We start from the raw sequence: 14,841 nt of genomic DNA on the forward strand, positions 1-14,841 counted from the left end.
CAAAATCACAACATAAATACATGTTCAGACACTGCACCCACTGTGACCACCATCTCGTTCTGATAGTTGCACATGCAAGTCATATGATTGATGTGAGTGTAGAAAAAAATAAGGTCGCTCAAGGGAGTTTATAGTGCCAATAAGAGAAATGAATTCTCGGGAGTTTCACATGAGGACGCTCATGCATATACCGAAAGATGGGGCTAGAACCCTGGTGGTACATGACCTTTGCACATGAGCGTTGGGGAGTGTTTTCTAACCTCATCTTCCGGTATATGCCAGAGCGAGCCCATGCGGAACTCCCGAGAACTTTTGTCTCTCATGGGCAATTATTATAGTAACACTAGGCAAGTCTAGTTGCCCTTTTGGCTGATTAACTCCTGACATCAGATGGCGATAATTGCTTCAGTCTTATTTGTTTTCGCAAGTGATCAAAATGGTGACAGACGGTTTACAGCCACAGTAGGTGTTATGTCTGAAAATGTATTTATTTTGTAAATTTGTGCAGTTGTTATGGATCGTTTTTTGTTAGGTGAGACTCAGAACAGGTTAGTTGATTTTGGGTATCACTTGGTTGACATTTAATTACACTATGAAAGTTTAAATGTGCGTGTAAAGATGTGGTAAATGTTCTTTACCATAAATCTGATACATTGGAAGCAGTTTCTCTCTAACTCTCCCAACACTTTGTGTTGTTCAATGTAAGAGTTAGATTCCACAACTAGCTGTTCTGAAGAGTGTTTCAATTTCACGAAGTAGGCCAAATGGACCATAGTCCAAAGATACATATAGCAGAGACACTATGATAACTTAGCGCCCAGCTTCAGTGAAGCTTAGGTCCATCTGGACAGTTTTACCAAATATCACAGGTTCAGCGTCCTCCATATTTTGAAGTTGAACTTTCTTCACTTACACACAAAGCCAAGTAAAATATAACAGATTGAGAAAATATGGACCAGACTTCTTTTAAAACACCTTCGGTTTCAAAGGACTCATAGGCTGGGGAGAAATAACACTCACTCAGTCTACCAGATACACTACAACTGAAAGCCAAAGGATGAGGCATATCCCACAATAAAGTGAACCAAGAAAGGAAACAAAGTCCAGTTTTTCCTTCCCGAAGTGCAGGAGTTATTATTTCCATATTCTAAACAACCGGCTGTAATAGTAAGAGTATTGTGGCTATCGTCAGCCACAAGGAATGCGGGCTGGCAGTCACCTTTCACACCTCATCTTACTCTAGGCTACCCTGGTTGTTAACTTGTTTGAGTGGCATTTAGTTAAGATGGAAGTACGCTGGACAAGGCATTCTTATGGATATACAACTCCTTGGTTTATTAACACTTCTTATGAAGATCTCCATGATGATGGCAAATAACTTGTTCGAGTGACATTTAAAAGTTGGGATGGAAATACAAAGGCAATCCAGGAGTGTTAATAAACTAGGAAGTTCACATAGGTATAGATATCATTTGGAAAGTGGATTAAGTAACAGTATTATAGTTAATAGGGATTACACTTTCTGAATATAGCACAGATTCTAGTGCTGAAATTTGGCTGAGACCACTGAGGGTTTCGAACCAGCGACCTCAGAGTCAGGCACCAAATAGCCAGCAATACATGTCAACTGTCTAGACCACTCGACCAACAGGCCTTCCACAAAAATAGAAGGTAGTTGACCGGTAGACTTTACAGCGAACATGCATTACCCCTCTGATGGTCATAAACGACGTCACTCCCTTAGGGGGATATATCACATAGGTATAGATGTCATTTGGAAAGTGGATTAAGTAACAGTGTTATCGTTAATAGGGATTACACTTTCTGAATATGTGCATTTCTATAAGTTACCATTTGCTGTTTCTATAGAAATAAATTCAAGTTTTATTGATTTTTAGTGATGGTGTTTCAATAAAAACATGACACTTTAGGTTGAGTGCTACTTTCACTGATGTTGATCCCACCGCTCTTAATTGAGTCTCCAACTCAGACATAATTAGGACTAATTTAGGACTCTTTGTCTCATTAAGGTGTTGTGAACTTAAGTAAGTTTTCATTTGTCTTTGTTCTGTTTCGGGCTCAGAATGGCGGACATGTGTGGAGCAACAAGGACAAAGAAATATGACATCCCATTGTCACACCTGGATTACAAATATGTTGAGGGCTGCAGCGATGTCAAGGAACTTGAGAAAATCCTCAAGGTTTTAAGGTACCGCAGCTCACATAAAGCTTTGTTTTCTGTAAAAATGCACTTTCAGAAACACAGATAAAACGTCTGAAAATGCAGGCAGCGAAATTTGGCGCGAACGAAACCGTCGGTCGCGCAACGGTTACGTGCGGTTCAATTTGGCTAACCGGAAAATCGGTTAGGCCAACTGTCCATCGAGAACGTCCTTAGAGTCAGTGTGCATTAGGTAACTACAGATAAACTGGACTGAACAGCTTTCATAATCACAACGCGGCCAGTATGCGGTCAGCCACAGCCAGCTGCCTGTGCTGGTCACATGGAAATGTAATCATTCATATATGCTTTACAGGCTTTGAGATAATACTCAAATTATTTATTTTGACTTATCTTTTCACATATAAGCCTGTATAACGGAATTTCACGTAAAAATGTGCCACAGGAGTCAAATACCAACCAGGCAACACACAACGTTGAAACACCGTGTGAGTGTAAAATTTCTCTTTCTTTTGTTCACCAACCTTAAGGTATGAGCTGCTAGATATAGAAAAGAAAAACAAACATAACATTGAGCTGAATACTTTTATTAATGATCCAGAATGATGCCTGAAACATAAACCACGTAAACAATTAGCGTAACCGATCGGGTTGATAAACATACGTGGCGTAACCGAATGATCGGTTAGGCGAGGCGGAAAAGACATAACCGATTTCTGGGTTTCGCCGGCAGGCCAAATTTCGCTGCCTGAAATGGTACTTTAGTTGCCAACACTTAAGTTTTACAGTGGATGAATGGATCAAATCAAGCAAAAATTTTTGAAAAATGTGTAAATTTATGCTAGATACAGCAGTGCATTATTTATGTGATACTTGTTTATAGCCATATTTAAGAATTTTTTAAGGTAATGGGCTGTGTTATATATTTCTGTTATAATCTCTGATAATATAAAAATTACCACAGTAAAGCATATTTTGGGAGGGTGGGTTAGGTTACCTCAACCAACATATTTTTAAATGTGGCCTGAAGTGAATACATGCCATGAAATATAAGCATAGCATTGTAGCAAAATTTCGTGTGCTTTATTTTAACTCTTGACACATCTGTGACCTGCAGATCTGGAGATGAGGGACGATATCCTGACTTGGAGAGGACGTGTGAAGAGAAGATAGAACAGCTGAATCCTGATAGGTGAGAGATAACACAGGACGCCTGGTCGCCATTTTGGAACTCATCTGAGAATTTTGTGCTATTTGATTGGTTGATTTTGGTCATTTGGATCGTCAGAATTCGCTGTAGTGCACACTGTACAAGGGCAGAGTGGAATCTTCGGAATATTATTTTCACCTGTATTGGACGTATTTGATACTAGTGAATTTCGCAATGGTCAAGATCACCTGGGTAATAGGGGGCCTACGTGTCCTAGTGCTTAGCGTGTTAGCGCAGCAAACTGACCCAGGAGGCTCTCACCAATGTGATCACTGTGAGTTCAGCCCATGCTGGCTTCCTCTTCACTCGTACATGAGAAATTCTTCCAGCAACCTGCAGATGATCGTGGGTTTCCCTGGGCTCTGCCTGATTTCCTCCCACCATAATGCTTACTGCCGATGGTCATGATGGTAGGCGTAGGGAACATATAAAAAAAAGGTTCACATGAGACACCATGATTTCGAAGTGTGGCTAAACCTATGAAGTTAAGTGAGGACATGCTAAGTTTCTGTAGTTGAATTAATATTTTTGTAATGATTGGTGGAATTTTCATCAAGGTTTCTGTGATGATGTAGTTTGGCAGTATATTAAATATGTGAACTTCCTTTTTCAGTTCTGTGTATGTAACACAAGAAAAATTGCGTTACGAGTTATCTCCCTTTTACAGAAATCCTCATGTTCCTCTGTGTTAATTAGATTTAAGAAGGCAATTTTTAGAAGCGGAGGGGTGTATGAAATCTAACATGACATAAAGCAAGCTTTTTTGGTCTTTGCCAAATCAGTCTTTAGGAATAACTTGACCTACTTCGGCTTTCAGTCGTTCTGCTTGCTTTTTTTTTTCTTTAGCTCATTTTTGACATAGCCTTTTAAAGACTGAAAGTGACAACCACATGTTAAAGCATGACCATTCTGTCTTCATTCGTGACCAGTGAATATTTTTTAAAAGTAACGTCAAGACCAATTGCTCATGTTTTGAGTTTTAGCCAATCTAAACTGATGCTCCAGGTTGTGAACTTTATGAGTGCCAATTATCAGTTTGCAGTATCAACTAGAGGGCCAGCTTGAGTTCATATAGAGGTAGTGATAATTACTTTAATCAATGAAGTATAATAATGTGCAAAGATATTCAGTTTTAATATCTCAAGCAGTCGGTGGATACAAAAACGGCCAATTTTCTCAGTTACAGTTCAAAAAAAGACTCGATTTCGCCCAAAAAGTGGTGGTTGGTATGTGGAAAAATGGCTTCTGCGAACCCCTGTATATACATACATACATACATACACACATACATACAAATGCGGTAACACACATGCAAAACAAAACAGTTTGCATGTATGATTTATAAACTTTTATCACAAGAGTGCTTTCTAGAAATATTTCCAACTGCAAAAATTGTATAATACTTGAAAGTGGACCAATTTCTGTATTTCACATCAAGCAATAAATTCTCATTTTATTTTGAATCTGGAAAAAAAAAATTCAGTTTGAAATTTTGGACTAGATAGCAGTCAAACCATATCTATGTGTTCACTCACTATGCTTTATATTTTGAGAACAGAACAATATTTTTTTTTCTAAATATGGCCCTGATAGGGCATCTATCAGGCACAGAGTAGATCGTATGTCCATACTTTCATTCATCACCTATCCAAATAATTGTTAAAATTATTGAATGGATCACAAGCTGGTAACTCCCAAAGAAAAAAGTTTTATTCCAGACCCGTTCATTTTCCGTGAATTTCAGGGACAACTACAGTACGTGTATCATCATCACTGCTTCTTACACATGTCTTAAAACCATAATCATTTATTCATTCATTTATATATTTCAAATGTTTATATGGGTTATTGCTTGGCATAAATGTGTAGTTTGAGAAGCTAGTTTCTCTCTAAACTGATAAAAATATGTTTTTTATTGGGGAAATCCAATAGTATGCCTTTTTCTATGCAAACAGTCGCGTTTTACGGAAAGACAAACCTGCTGCTCAGCCGGGTGATTTGGATAAAGAAGAGTGGGAGATCATCAGTGATGGCATAAAGGTGAGTTAGGTAGCTGGGCAAGGCAGGTGAAAAAATGAATTTATGTACTTGTATCAGCCTATTCAAAGGTAGTTCATGTTTTTATTATAAATTATGACTTTCTTGGTATGGTTAAATTGCTTGTCTACACAAAATTGAGTTCTAACAGCAATGGATATGATTATACTACAAATCTGTACTGTATGAATGTATTACAGAGACATTTGCCTTCTGAACTATGTTTATGTTTAATGAAGATATTAGTGAAAAGTACTGTTAAAAGCTGCCATAATTAAGGATACCTGAGCTTGCATACAATGCAGAAACAGTGATGTCATGCTGACCACTTAACTGCAGAACTCAGGTGTTGATTTAAAAATATATATATATATATACGTATTATCACTAGCAGTATGTTAGCAGAGTTTTGAAAAGAATGATAAAATATTTAGACGGACGAGCAGAAGTGCAGTGTATAGGTGTCATTTTATATAGTAGACGTCCTTGGGACATCTTGTCAGCTCTGGCTGTTTTGGTTTTTCTTAACCCAGCTTTATATAATATATACACAGGAATGGTTTTCTGAAGGACAAATTTGTTATCCACATGTTGAAAAGGGTGTATGAGGATTTTTAAAAAAAAGAAAGACAACACAGTGTATATATGCTTAGATGATATGCATATATCCTGTATTCCACAGGAAGTTCATATAGTGCAGCTTTTTGTTTTTTGTGATGTAGCTCAACCGTGATATCGCAGTTCAGAGTAAGCAAAATCACGCACATTGAGACATTCCAAAGTGGTGCCCTGTTATACATGTTAGTTTAAATCAATCAGGTGCAGGTGATTGCTGTAACCTATGGATGGTGATGGGTTTCCCCCCAGCCTCTGCCTGGTTTCCTCTCACTAGGATCCTGGCTGCCATAGTATTATTAAAGTGCAATATTCTTGAGTACAAGTGTAAAACATCAATCAAATAAATAAATCCCCATGTTCCCTTCTCAACATGCAGATAGCCTGTGACTGTTGTGCAAAGCATGTAAGTTTGTTATTGTTTTATGCTGTATGTAGGACTTCACAACAGAAATGAAAAACCTGGAGAACAGGGGACATTCAAAGCCCTCTGATTGTGGGGATAACTTACCCCCAGTCCGGGGCAGTGGAACGAAAGTCAACACCAGTGTCAAGGTAAGATACATGTAGGTGGAATTTAAATGAACTCCATGTAAAATCCATAAAATTTTATCCTCGTTTAATGATTTTTCAAAAGTTTGTTTTCTCTGAGATTTCAGGAGTGCTGTATTGAAATCATGTATGATTTGGAGTACCATGAAACAGGGTGATGTGTACAACAGCGTGATCGTATCCCTGGCAGTGCTGGGAGATGGGATGTTAAAATGCAAAGAAAACAAACAAGTATAAAGCTTTAATGTCAGTGGTTTTAACATTGCAGCCTTCAGATGATGGTACAAGCAAGCAGAAGACGGCCAAGTCCGTGAAGCCAAGGGATTACAGAGAATGGGACAGGTAAGTGTTCTTTTAGAGTTATGCAAGGTAAACCTGAACTCAGCTTAAGTATGACGAGTATGGATCTTGTTTTTAACTTGCCATTTTATTCTTGAACATTTTCATGAAACTGTACAAACTTTTTTGTGGAATTGACCTAAAAATATTTGAGAAGTCTTTTCCATTGAAGATGAATGAAAGTTTGTGCACAAATCTTGAATGCCAACTTTTGTTGCCGTTCAAACACAAGCCAAACGCTTGACTGCTGTAATAATGGCACAGTTTTATCATCAGAATCTTAAATTTCCTCATCAAAAATAGAGACATCTGGTGAGCATGGACAAAAAAGTCATACTTTGTTCTTCATAGGAATTTGATCAAATTGTTTGAATGAAATATGTTAAATTTAATTTAAATTAAATACTTAAAAGATTCACCCATAATTCATTGCACATTTTGCTTGATTCTGATAGTTATTTGGGGGCAGGAAGGTGGGGGGGTCTCTCTGTGGCTGAGGTGGTCAGAACGCCAGCGGAGCACAATGGCCCAGGATCCTCTCACCAATGCGGTCTCTGTGAGGTCAAGCCCAGCTCATGCTGGTTTCCTCTCAGGGAAGGTCTTCCATCAACCTGCGGATTGTTGGGGTATCTCCCCAAACCCAGTTCTGCCCGATTTCCTCCAACTATAATGGTGGCCGACATTGTATAAGTGAACTATTCTTGAAAATGCTGTAAAACGCCAATCAGATTAACAAATAAAATAGAAAGGTGTTTTAAAGTTTATTGGGAAGGTAGAATAATAATGTCTTTCTGACAATTGCGCTGTTTATATTTAAAGATTGACAAAGGGAAGAAGTTAAATATTTCAAGAAATGTATAATGTGCTCTGTATATAAAAACAGTTGCAGATTGCAAATCTAACATTTTCATGTATCACGGCAAATATCAAGTGAATTGGTTTGCTCTTGTACTCTACAAACTTATGCCTGTGCTGCTAGGCGAATGAAAGGCTTTGTGCATCTTGTTACAGCATTTGTTTTTGTTCAAGAACAAACTAAAAACTGGTATGGTATTTTGTTGATTGTTTCAGATTTGATGTTGATAAGGAGTTAGAAACTGTGGAGAAAGAAGACAGCTCTTCAGTGGCTGATGTTAATAATGCACTAAGGCAGTCAACTCTCCCGCAAAACCTCAAAGCAGATATCGACGTCTCAGGTTAGCAAAAAGTGGTGGCAACATATCAGTAGTCCTGATGTTATTTATTTCATTTTCGATTATAACTCACGCCTGATTGGAAAAACTGATAGCATGGCAGCGCAATAGGGGAGTTTTGAGTTTTAAATTCTTTTCTTATTGAATTTAAACGGGAGCAACAGTTCCAGGGTCTAACCTGGGTCGAGTCACACCCAAGACTTTAAAGAGGAAGTTGCAGCTTTCTTGCTTGGTGTTCAGCATGAAGGGGATAGTGCAATGACTGGTTGACCCGTATCAGTGTAATTGCTGGGGGGGTGGGGGTGGGTGGGTGGGTGGTGTGTACTTGCATTTGGTAAGCCGTCTCAGTGAAGTAGCACTACATAAAAGAGCACATTACATGCGATCTAAGGATTTCTTTGTCGTTATATGACTGAAAAAGTATGACGTTAAACCCAAAGCACTCATTCACTCACTCACTCATTGAATTTAAAAAGTCCCCCTTTATCATGTAACCTGTGCAAATTGTTAGACAACCTCTGTAGACATTAATTTACTAATCATTGGTCTCACCATCTCCCAGAGGCACATATGACTCCTCTTTTCTTTAGAAATTTCACAAACATTCACAAATTTTCAGTTCCTCAATTTTCTCCAGCCTTTGTTGACTCTAACATTTTTGCAAAGCTTTTTCAGATGTCCATGTTATTGTAAATGTGATTTCGCAATAGTTGCCTTACATTTTTGACAGGTCACATGGTACAGTACGACTTTGTTTACCTTTAATGATGCAAGAGTTTGAACTAGAGACTTCCCTTTGGTGTTAATGTGCATGATTTTGCACAGTTTGAACTAGAAAAAAAATATAACGTTATGCTTTTAAAACTTCCTATGGGATACATTAATGAGATAAATATGTACATTTGATCTTGTGCTGTCTTTTCTTTGAAGCCTTAAGTTTGATAAGTACGAGTCCATGACCTGCTGGTGTCCCTGCCACTCTACCTGAGCAATGTTGTACCTGTATAGATCTGCAGTCGTTTGCCCATAAACCAGATCACCATCTCAATGAGTGAAGTAATTCTGGAGTACAGCCTATAAAAATACCAATCAAATGAGTGAATATTGTTGTACTTGTATAGTATTATGTTATATTTTTGTAGGGTTAACTGATGAAGAAAAAACTAACAGAGCTAACAGAGAAAAAGACAAGGGAAATGAGGTTTGTAGTCGAGTGTCTCCATCTTATATCAGGAAATGCAGTTGTTAAAACATCAGCAAATAACCACTCTACTCACTCTACAGTTGTACCAAAGCGCTAACCTTGAAAAGCATACTCCTTAGTACAGTGCATGTTTCTCTCTCTACATTCGCTTTACATTACTGCCACCCTTGCCAGGGTCACTGGGGTCATTTTATAAAAAGGAGGCAGTAAGTGATGTCAGAAAATACAAAATGCATTCTCTCTAAATTATGTTCAGCGTGATTCAAACGGTCATGTGACACAATTGTATTAATGAATCATAGGTCGATGCGAGGACATCAATGGTGAGGCTAAGCCTACACAAGCCTGCCTTCTGCGCACAGGTTCCAAAAATCAAACCGGCCTGGTGGTGGCAGTGATGTAAATACGCAGTTTTCGAGTTACGTCATTTCAACAACAGAGTGACGTCCTATTGCAAAATGACTTCGCCACTTTACGGCACGGTAGGGCTAACTGCCTATCTCATAACATGGCTCTGATCGTGTTTAGATCAACGTACCGGGATAACATCGTTATTTTTGCAATATTGGGAACCCAAATCCATCCAAAAACATAATTCAGAAGATCAGTCTAATGCTTTTTAATTAGTACTCTATTTTCTTTGTACGACCCCATGTTGAAATTACCAGATTGACCCTACTGTGCTGTAAAGCGACGATGTTATATAACAAAGGGACGTCACTCTGTTGTGGTAACGTCACATCTGGAAACCTGCGTACTGAGAGAAGAGAGCTGCACAGGCTCCGTGTGGAGTATGTTTGAAACCCTGTACTTGACCAGCGAAATTGTTGTCACAGAAATGAATCCATGTATCAAGAACAATTTTTGAAAAAAACTTTTAAAGTTCCTGGTTTAGTGTTGGCCAACAAATAAAAAACCTGCTCAAAACTAAGAACGGGATCCTTGCTGGCCTTTTCGGTTAAAATGTTTGCCTTATCACAGAGGTTCAACCGTCCTTGAGCACACATACGCTTTTAGACAGCAGTCTGATGAATAAATACCCTAACTTATCAACCTTCTAAACCACCTTTGCAACCAATATTTTGGAGTTTAGAGAAATAATTTGCACAGTTTTCTGAAGCTTGCATCTTTAATGACTCAAACAAATCATTTTAGTGTCATTTTTATTATAATTGTATAGATAAATTCCACTGTAAAATAACTGTTTTAACGTTTGAAAATATTGAAGATTTACAGTGAACTCTAATCTGGGAGGAGATTCATGAATTTGAAACCGGCTACATGTAGATATTTTCTGATGGCTGTTACAGGCGTTCCGTTCCAATGACTACCTGGAGGCTGTGGTATACTACACCCGCAGCATACAGTGTGTTCCCCTCCCTGCTTCATATAACAACAGAGCTCTGGCCTGTGAGTACACCATTTATTACCAGTGCGTATGTCCAAGACGTGGGATCAAACCCAAGTGGGGTCATATCAAAGATTTTTTAAAATGGCACCCGTTGCAGCCTCGCTTTTTGCTCAGCAAGAGGTTAGAGAAAGGAAACAGGACATGCTGGCCAGGTGTCAGTATAATTTGACCGGGTGGGGTGTCATGTGTGGTGTTTTCAGGAATGTTACTTCAGTGAAGGCAGCACTTTGGCAGCATAGACTCTCCGTGCTACAGCGAGACACAGTATATGTCCGCACACCTAATGACTCATGGGACGGAGAGATTGTTGATCTCATATAAATAGAAGCATACATGTATGAGTGCTCCAGTTTCCTCCCACCATAATGCTGGCTGCCGTCGTATAAGTGAAATCCTGAGTATAGCATGAAACACCAATGAAATATGCATAACCAGTTTGTTTTATCGTGTTGTAGAACAAGAGAAATTTGTGATGAAGGAAAAAATATGGGCATCCAGAGGGCCAGGTTTACTTTAGAGATGATGTTGTTAATGCATAAAGAAATTTTATAAAATGGAACTCAGAGTGATGCTTTCTGAGAGCTTTCAAGTTTGTAAATTAAGAAAATTTGTATGAATACTTAACTTTGTACAAGTAAACCTTTATATTTGTGTTTATTTTACTTGTTAGTTTAAATTATTAAAGCTTGATTAGTTTGGACAGACAGCAGTTGTGGAGCTCAAACATTTTCCGGAACTAAAATTGCCCTGATCCATTTCAGAATGTGATCATCAAATACGAAACTTGTGATTCAAATTAAATGTTGCATGACTAAATATACAGATGGCAATGTACATATAAATGTGTTATGGTCTCCATTTCAGCAAAAGCAGAAGGGTTGAGCCTATTTTAGATTAGATCATTCAGCTATAGCGCTGCTCTATTTGCTACTGGTTTGCCTCAGACAATTGATGTCATTAGGTCATATACAGCTTTCATTGTTGGTTGTGGCTGTCATTGTCTGAGTGAGGGGGTTCTTGTGCTGAGGGCATTCCAGTTTACTTCATGCACACATAAACCTCACTGTCATGTAAAGTGAGAAATTCTTTATGCTGGCATTACTCCATGCACAGTTGAACCTGACTGTCCTGTAAAGTGAAAAATTCTTTATTCTGACATTACTCCATGCTCACATAAACCTGACTGACCTGTAAGTGAAAAATTCTTTATTTTGGCATTACTCCATGCATACATAAATCTGACTGTCATGTAAGCGAAAAATTCTTTATTCTGACATTACTCCATTGACACATAAATCTGACTGTCATGTAAGTGAAAAATTCTTTATTCTGACATTACTTCATGGACACATAAACCTGACTGTAAGTGAAAAATTCTTTATTCTGACATTACTCCATGCACACATAAACCCTTTCTTTAGGCTGGCATTACCCCATGCTCACATAAATCTGACTGACATGTAAGTGAAAAATTCTTTATTTTGACATTACTCCATGCACACATAAATCTGACTGTCATGTAAGTGAAAAATTCTTTATTCTGACATTACTTCATGCTCATATAAATCTGACTGTCATGTAAGTGAAAAATTCTTTATTCTGACATTACTCCATGCACACATAAATCTGACTGTCATGTAAAGTGAGAAATTCTTTATTCTGACATTACTCCATGGACACATAAACCTGACTGACCTGTAAGTGAAAAATTCTTTATTCTGACATTACTCCATGCACACATAAATATGACTGTCATGTAAGTGAAAAATTCTTTATTCTGACATTACTTCATGGACACATAAATCTGACTGTCATGTAAGTGAAAAATTCTTTATTCTGACATTACTCCATGCACACATAAATCTGACTGTCATGTAAGTGAAAAATTCTTTATTCTGACATTACTCCATGCTCATATAAATCTGACTGACCTGTAAGTGAAAAATTCTTTATTCTGACATTACTCCATGCTCACATAAACCTGACTGACCTGTAAGTGAAAATTTTTTTATTTTGGCATTACTCCATTGCACACATAAACCTGACTGACCTGTAAGTGAAAAATTCTTTATTTTGGCATTACTCCATGCATACATAAATCTGACTGTCATGTAAGTGAAAAATTCTTTATTCTGACATTACTCCATGCACACATAAATCTGACTGTCATGTAAGTGAAAAATTCTTTATTCTGACATTACTCCATGCTCATATAAATCTGACTGACCTGTAAGTGAAAAATTCTTTATTCTGACATTACTCCATGGACACATAAACCTGACTGGCCTGTAAGTGAAAAATTCTTTATTCTGATATTACTCCATGCACACATAAATCTGACTGTCATGTAAGTGAAAAAATTCTTTATTCTGACATTACTCCATGGACACATAAATCTGACTGTCATGTAAGTGAAAAATTCTTTATTCAGACATTACTCCATGGACACATAAACCTGACTGACCTGTAAGTGAAAAATTCTTTATTCTGACATTACTCCATGCACACATAAATCTGACTGTCATGTAAGTGAAAAATTCTTTATTCTGACATTACTCCATTGACACATAAACCTGACTGACCTGTAAGTGAAAAATTCTTTATTTTGGCATTACTCCATGCACACATAAATCTGACTGTCATGTAAGTGAAAAATTCTTTATTCTGACATTACTCCATGCACACATAAATCTGACTGTCATGTAAGTGAGAAATTCTTTATTCAGACATTACTCCATGGACACATAAACCTGACTGACCTGTAAGTGAAAAATTCTTTATTATGACATTACTCCATGCACACATAAATCTGACTGTCATGTAAGTGAAAAATTTTTTATTCTGACATTACTCCATGGACACATAAATCTGACTGTCATGTAAGTGAAAAATTCTTTATTCTGACATTACTCCATGGACACATAAATCTGACTGTCATGTAAGTGAAAAAATTTTTATTCTGACATTACTCCATGCTCACATAAACCTGACTGACCTGTAAGTGAAAAATTCTTTATTTTGGCATTACTCCATGCACACATAAAATCTGACTGTCATGTAAGTGAAAAATTCTTTATTCTGACATTACTCCATGCACACATAAATCTGACTGACATGTAAGTGAAAAATTCTTTATTCTGACATTACTTCATGGACACATAAACCTGACTGACCTGTAAGTGAAAAATTCTTTATTCTGACATTACTCCATGGACACATAAATCTGACTGTCATGTAAGTGAAAAAATTTTATTCTGACATTACTCCATGCTCACATAAACCTGACTGACCTGTAAGTGAAAAATTCTTTATTTTGGCATTACTCCATGCACACATAAATCTGACTGTCATGTAAGTGAAAAATTCTTTATTCTGACATTACTCCATGGACACATAAATCTGACTGACCTGTAAGTGAAAAATTCTTTATTCTGACATTACTTCATGCTCACATAAACCTGACTGACCTGTAAGTGAAAAATTCTTTATTATGACATTACTCCATGCACACATAAAATCTGACTGTCATGTAAGTGAAAAATTCTTTATTCTGGCATTAATCCATGGACACATAAACCCTTTCTTTAGGCTGGCATTACTCCATGCACATGTAAACCTGACTCTCATGTAAGTGAAAAAGTCCCTGTGTAAATTTTTCCCGTGCAATAACTTGGCTAACCTGTAGTGAGGAAATATCTAATAGTCTTCAGTAATTGGATAAGTATTATTTAGTTTGGTGAGCAGAAATTTGAATGTGTCTTGTTTCGTTCTCAGATATCAAGCTGTCAAAGTGGCCAGAGGCTGTTGCTGATTGTAATAGAGTCCTTGAAGAAGAAACGGATAATGTTAAAGGTAAGTAAATGTTAAGTGCTAACACATTCATAGGACTTGAAAGGACAGAATGCAGTGGTTTTCCTGTTTATTCCACCCATAATGCCCATAAACGTGAATGGCACTGTACAAGGGATATATGTGTATTTCAATGACTTGAGGATGGCATAAAACCTTTATCACAGAGAAAAAAAGAAAATAAAATCCCCAAAACTAACAAAAGAAAAAAAACCCCCATCAAAACAGAGGTAAATGTACACAAATATC

At 37.4% G+C, this 14,841-nt stretch overlaps 1 protein-coding gene across 1 annotated transcript in view; it reads left to right on the forward strand.

The window, feature by feature from the left end:
- Positions 1 to 14,841, forward strand: part of LOC135478286 (sperm-associated antigen 1-like) — a 29,342-nt gene that overhangs the window by 493 nt on the left and 14,008 nt on the right. Inside the window, 9 exon segments of the mRNA XM_064758561.1 lie at positions 2,084 to 2,209; positions 3,300 to 3,374; positions 5,348 to 5,432; positions 6,483 to 6,599; positions 6,865 to 6,938; positions 8,007 to 8,131; positions 9,271 to 9,329; positions 10,643 to 10,742; positions 14,518 to 14,599. Coding sequence (XP_064614631.1) covers positions 2,085 to 2,209; positions 3,300 to 3,374; positions 5,348 to 5,432; positions 6,483 to 6,599; positions 6,865 to 6,938; positions 8,007 to 8,131; positions 9,271 to 9,329; positions 10,643 to 10,742; positions 14,518 to 14,599 — 842 coding nt within the window. The 5' untranslated portion in view covers position 2,084.

This window comes from Liolophura sinensis, chromosome 11, assembly GCF_032854445.1.
Source record: "Liolophura sinensis isolate JHLJ2023 chromosome 11, CUHK_Ljap_v2, whole genome shotgun sequence".
Lineage (NCBI taxonomy): Eukaryota > Metazoa > Mollusca > Polyplacophora > Chitonida > Chitonidae > Liolophura > Liolophura sinensis.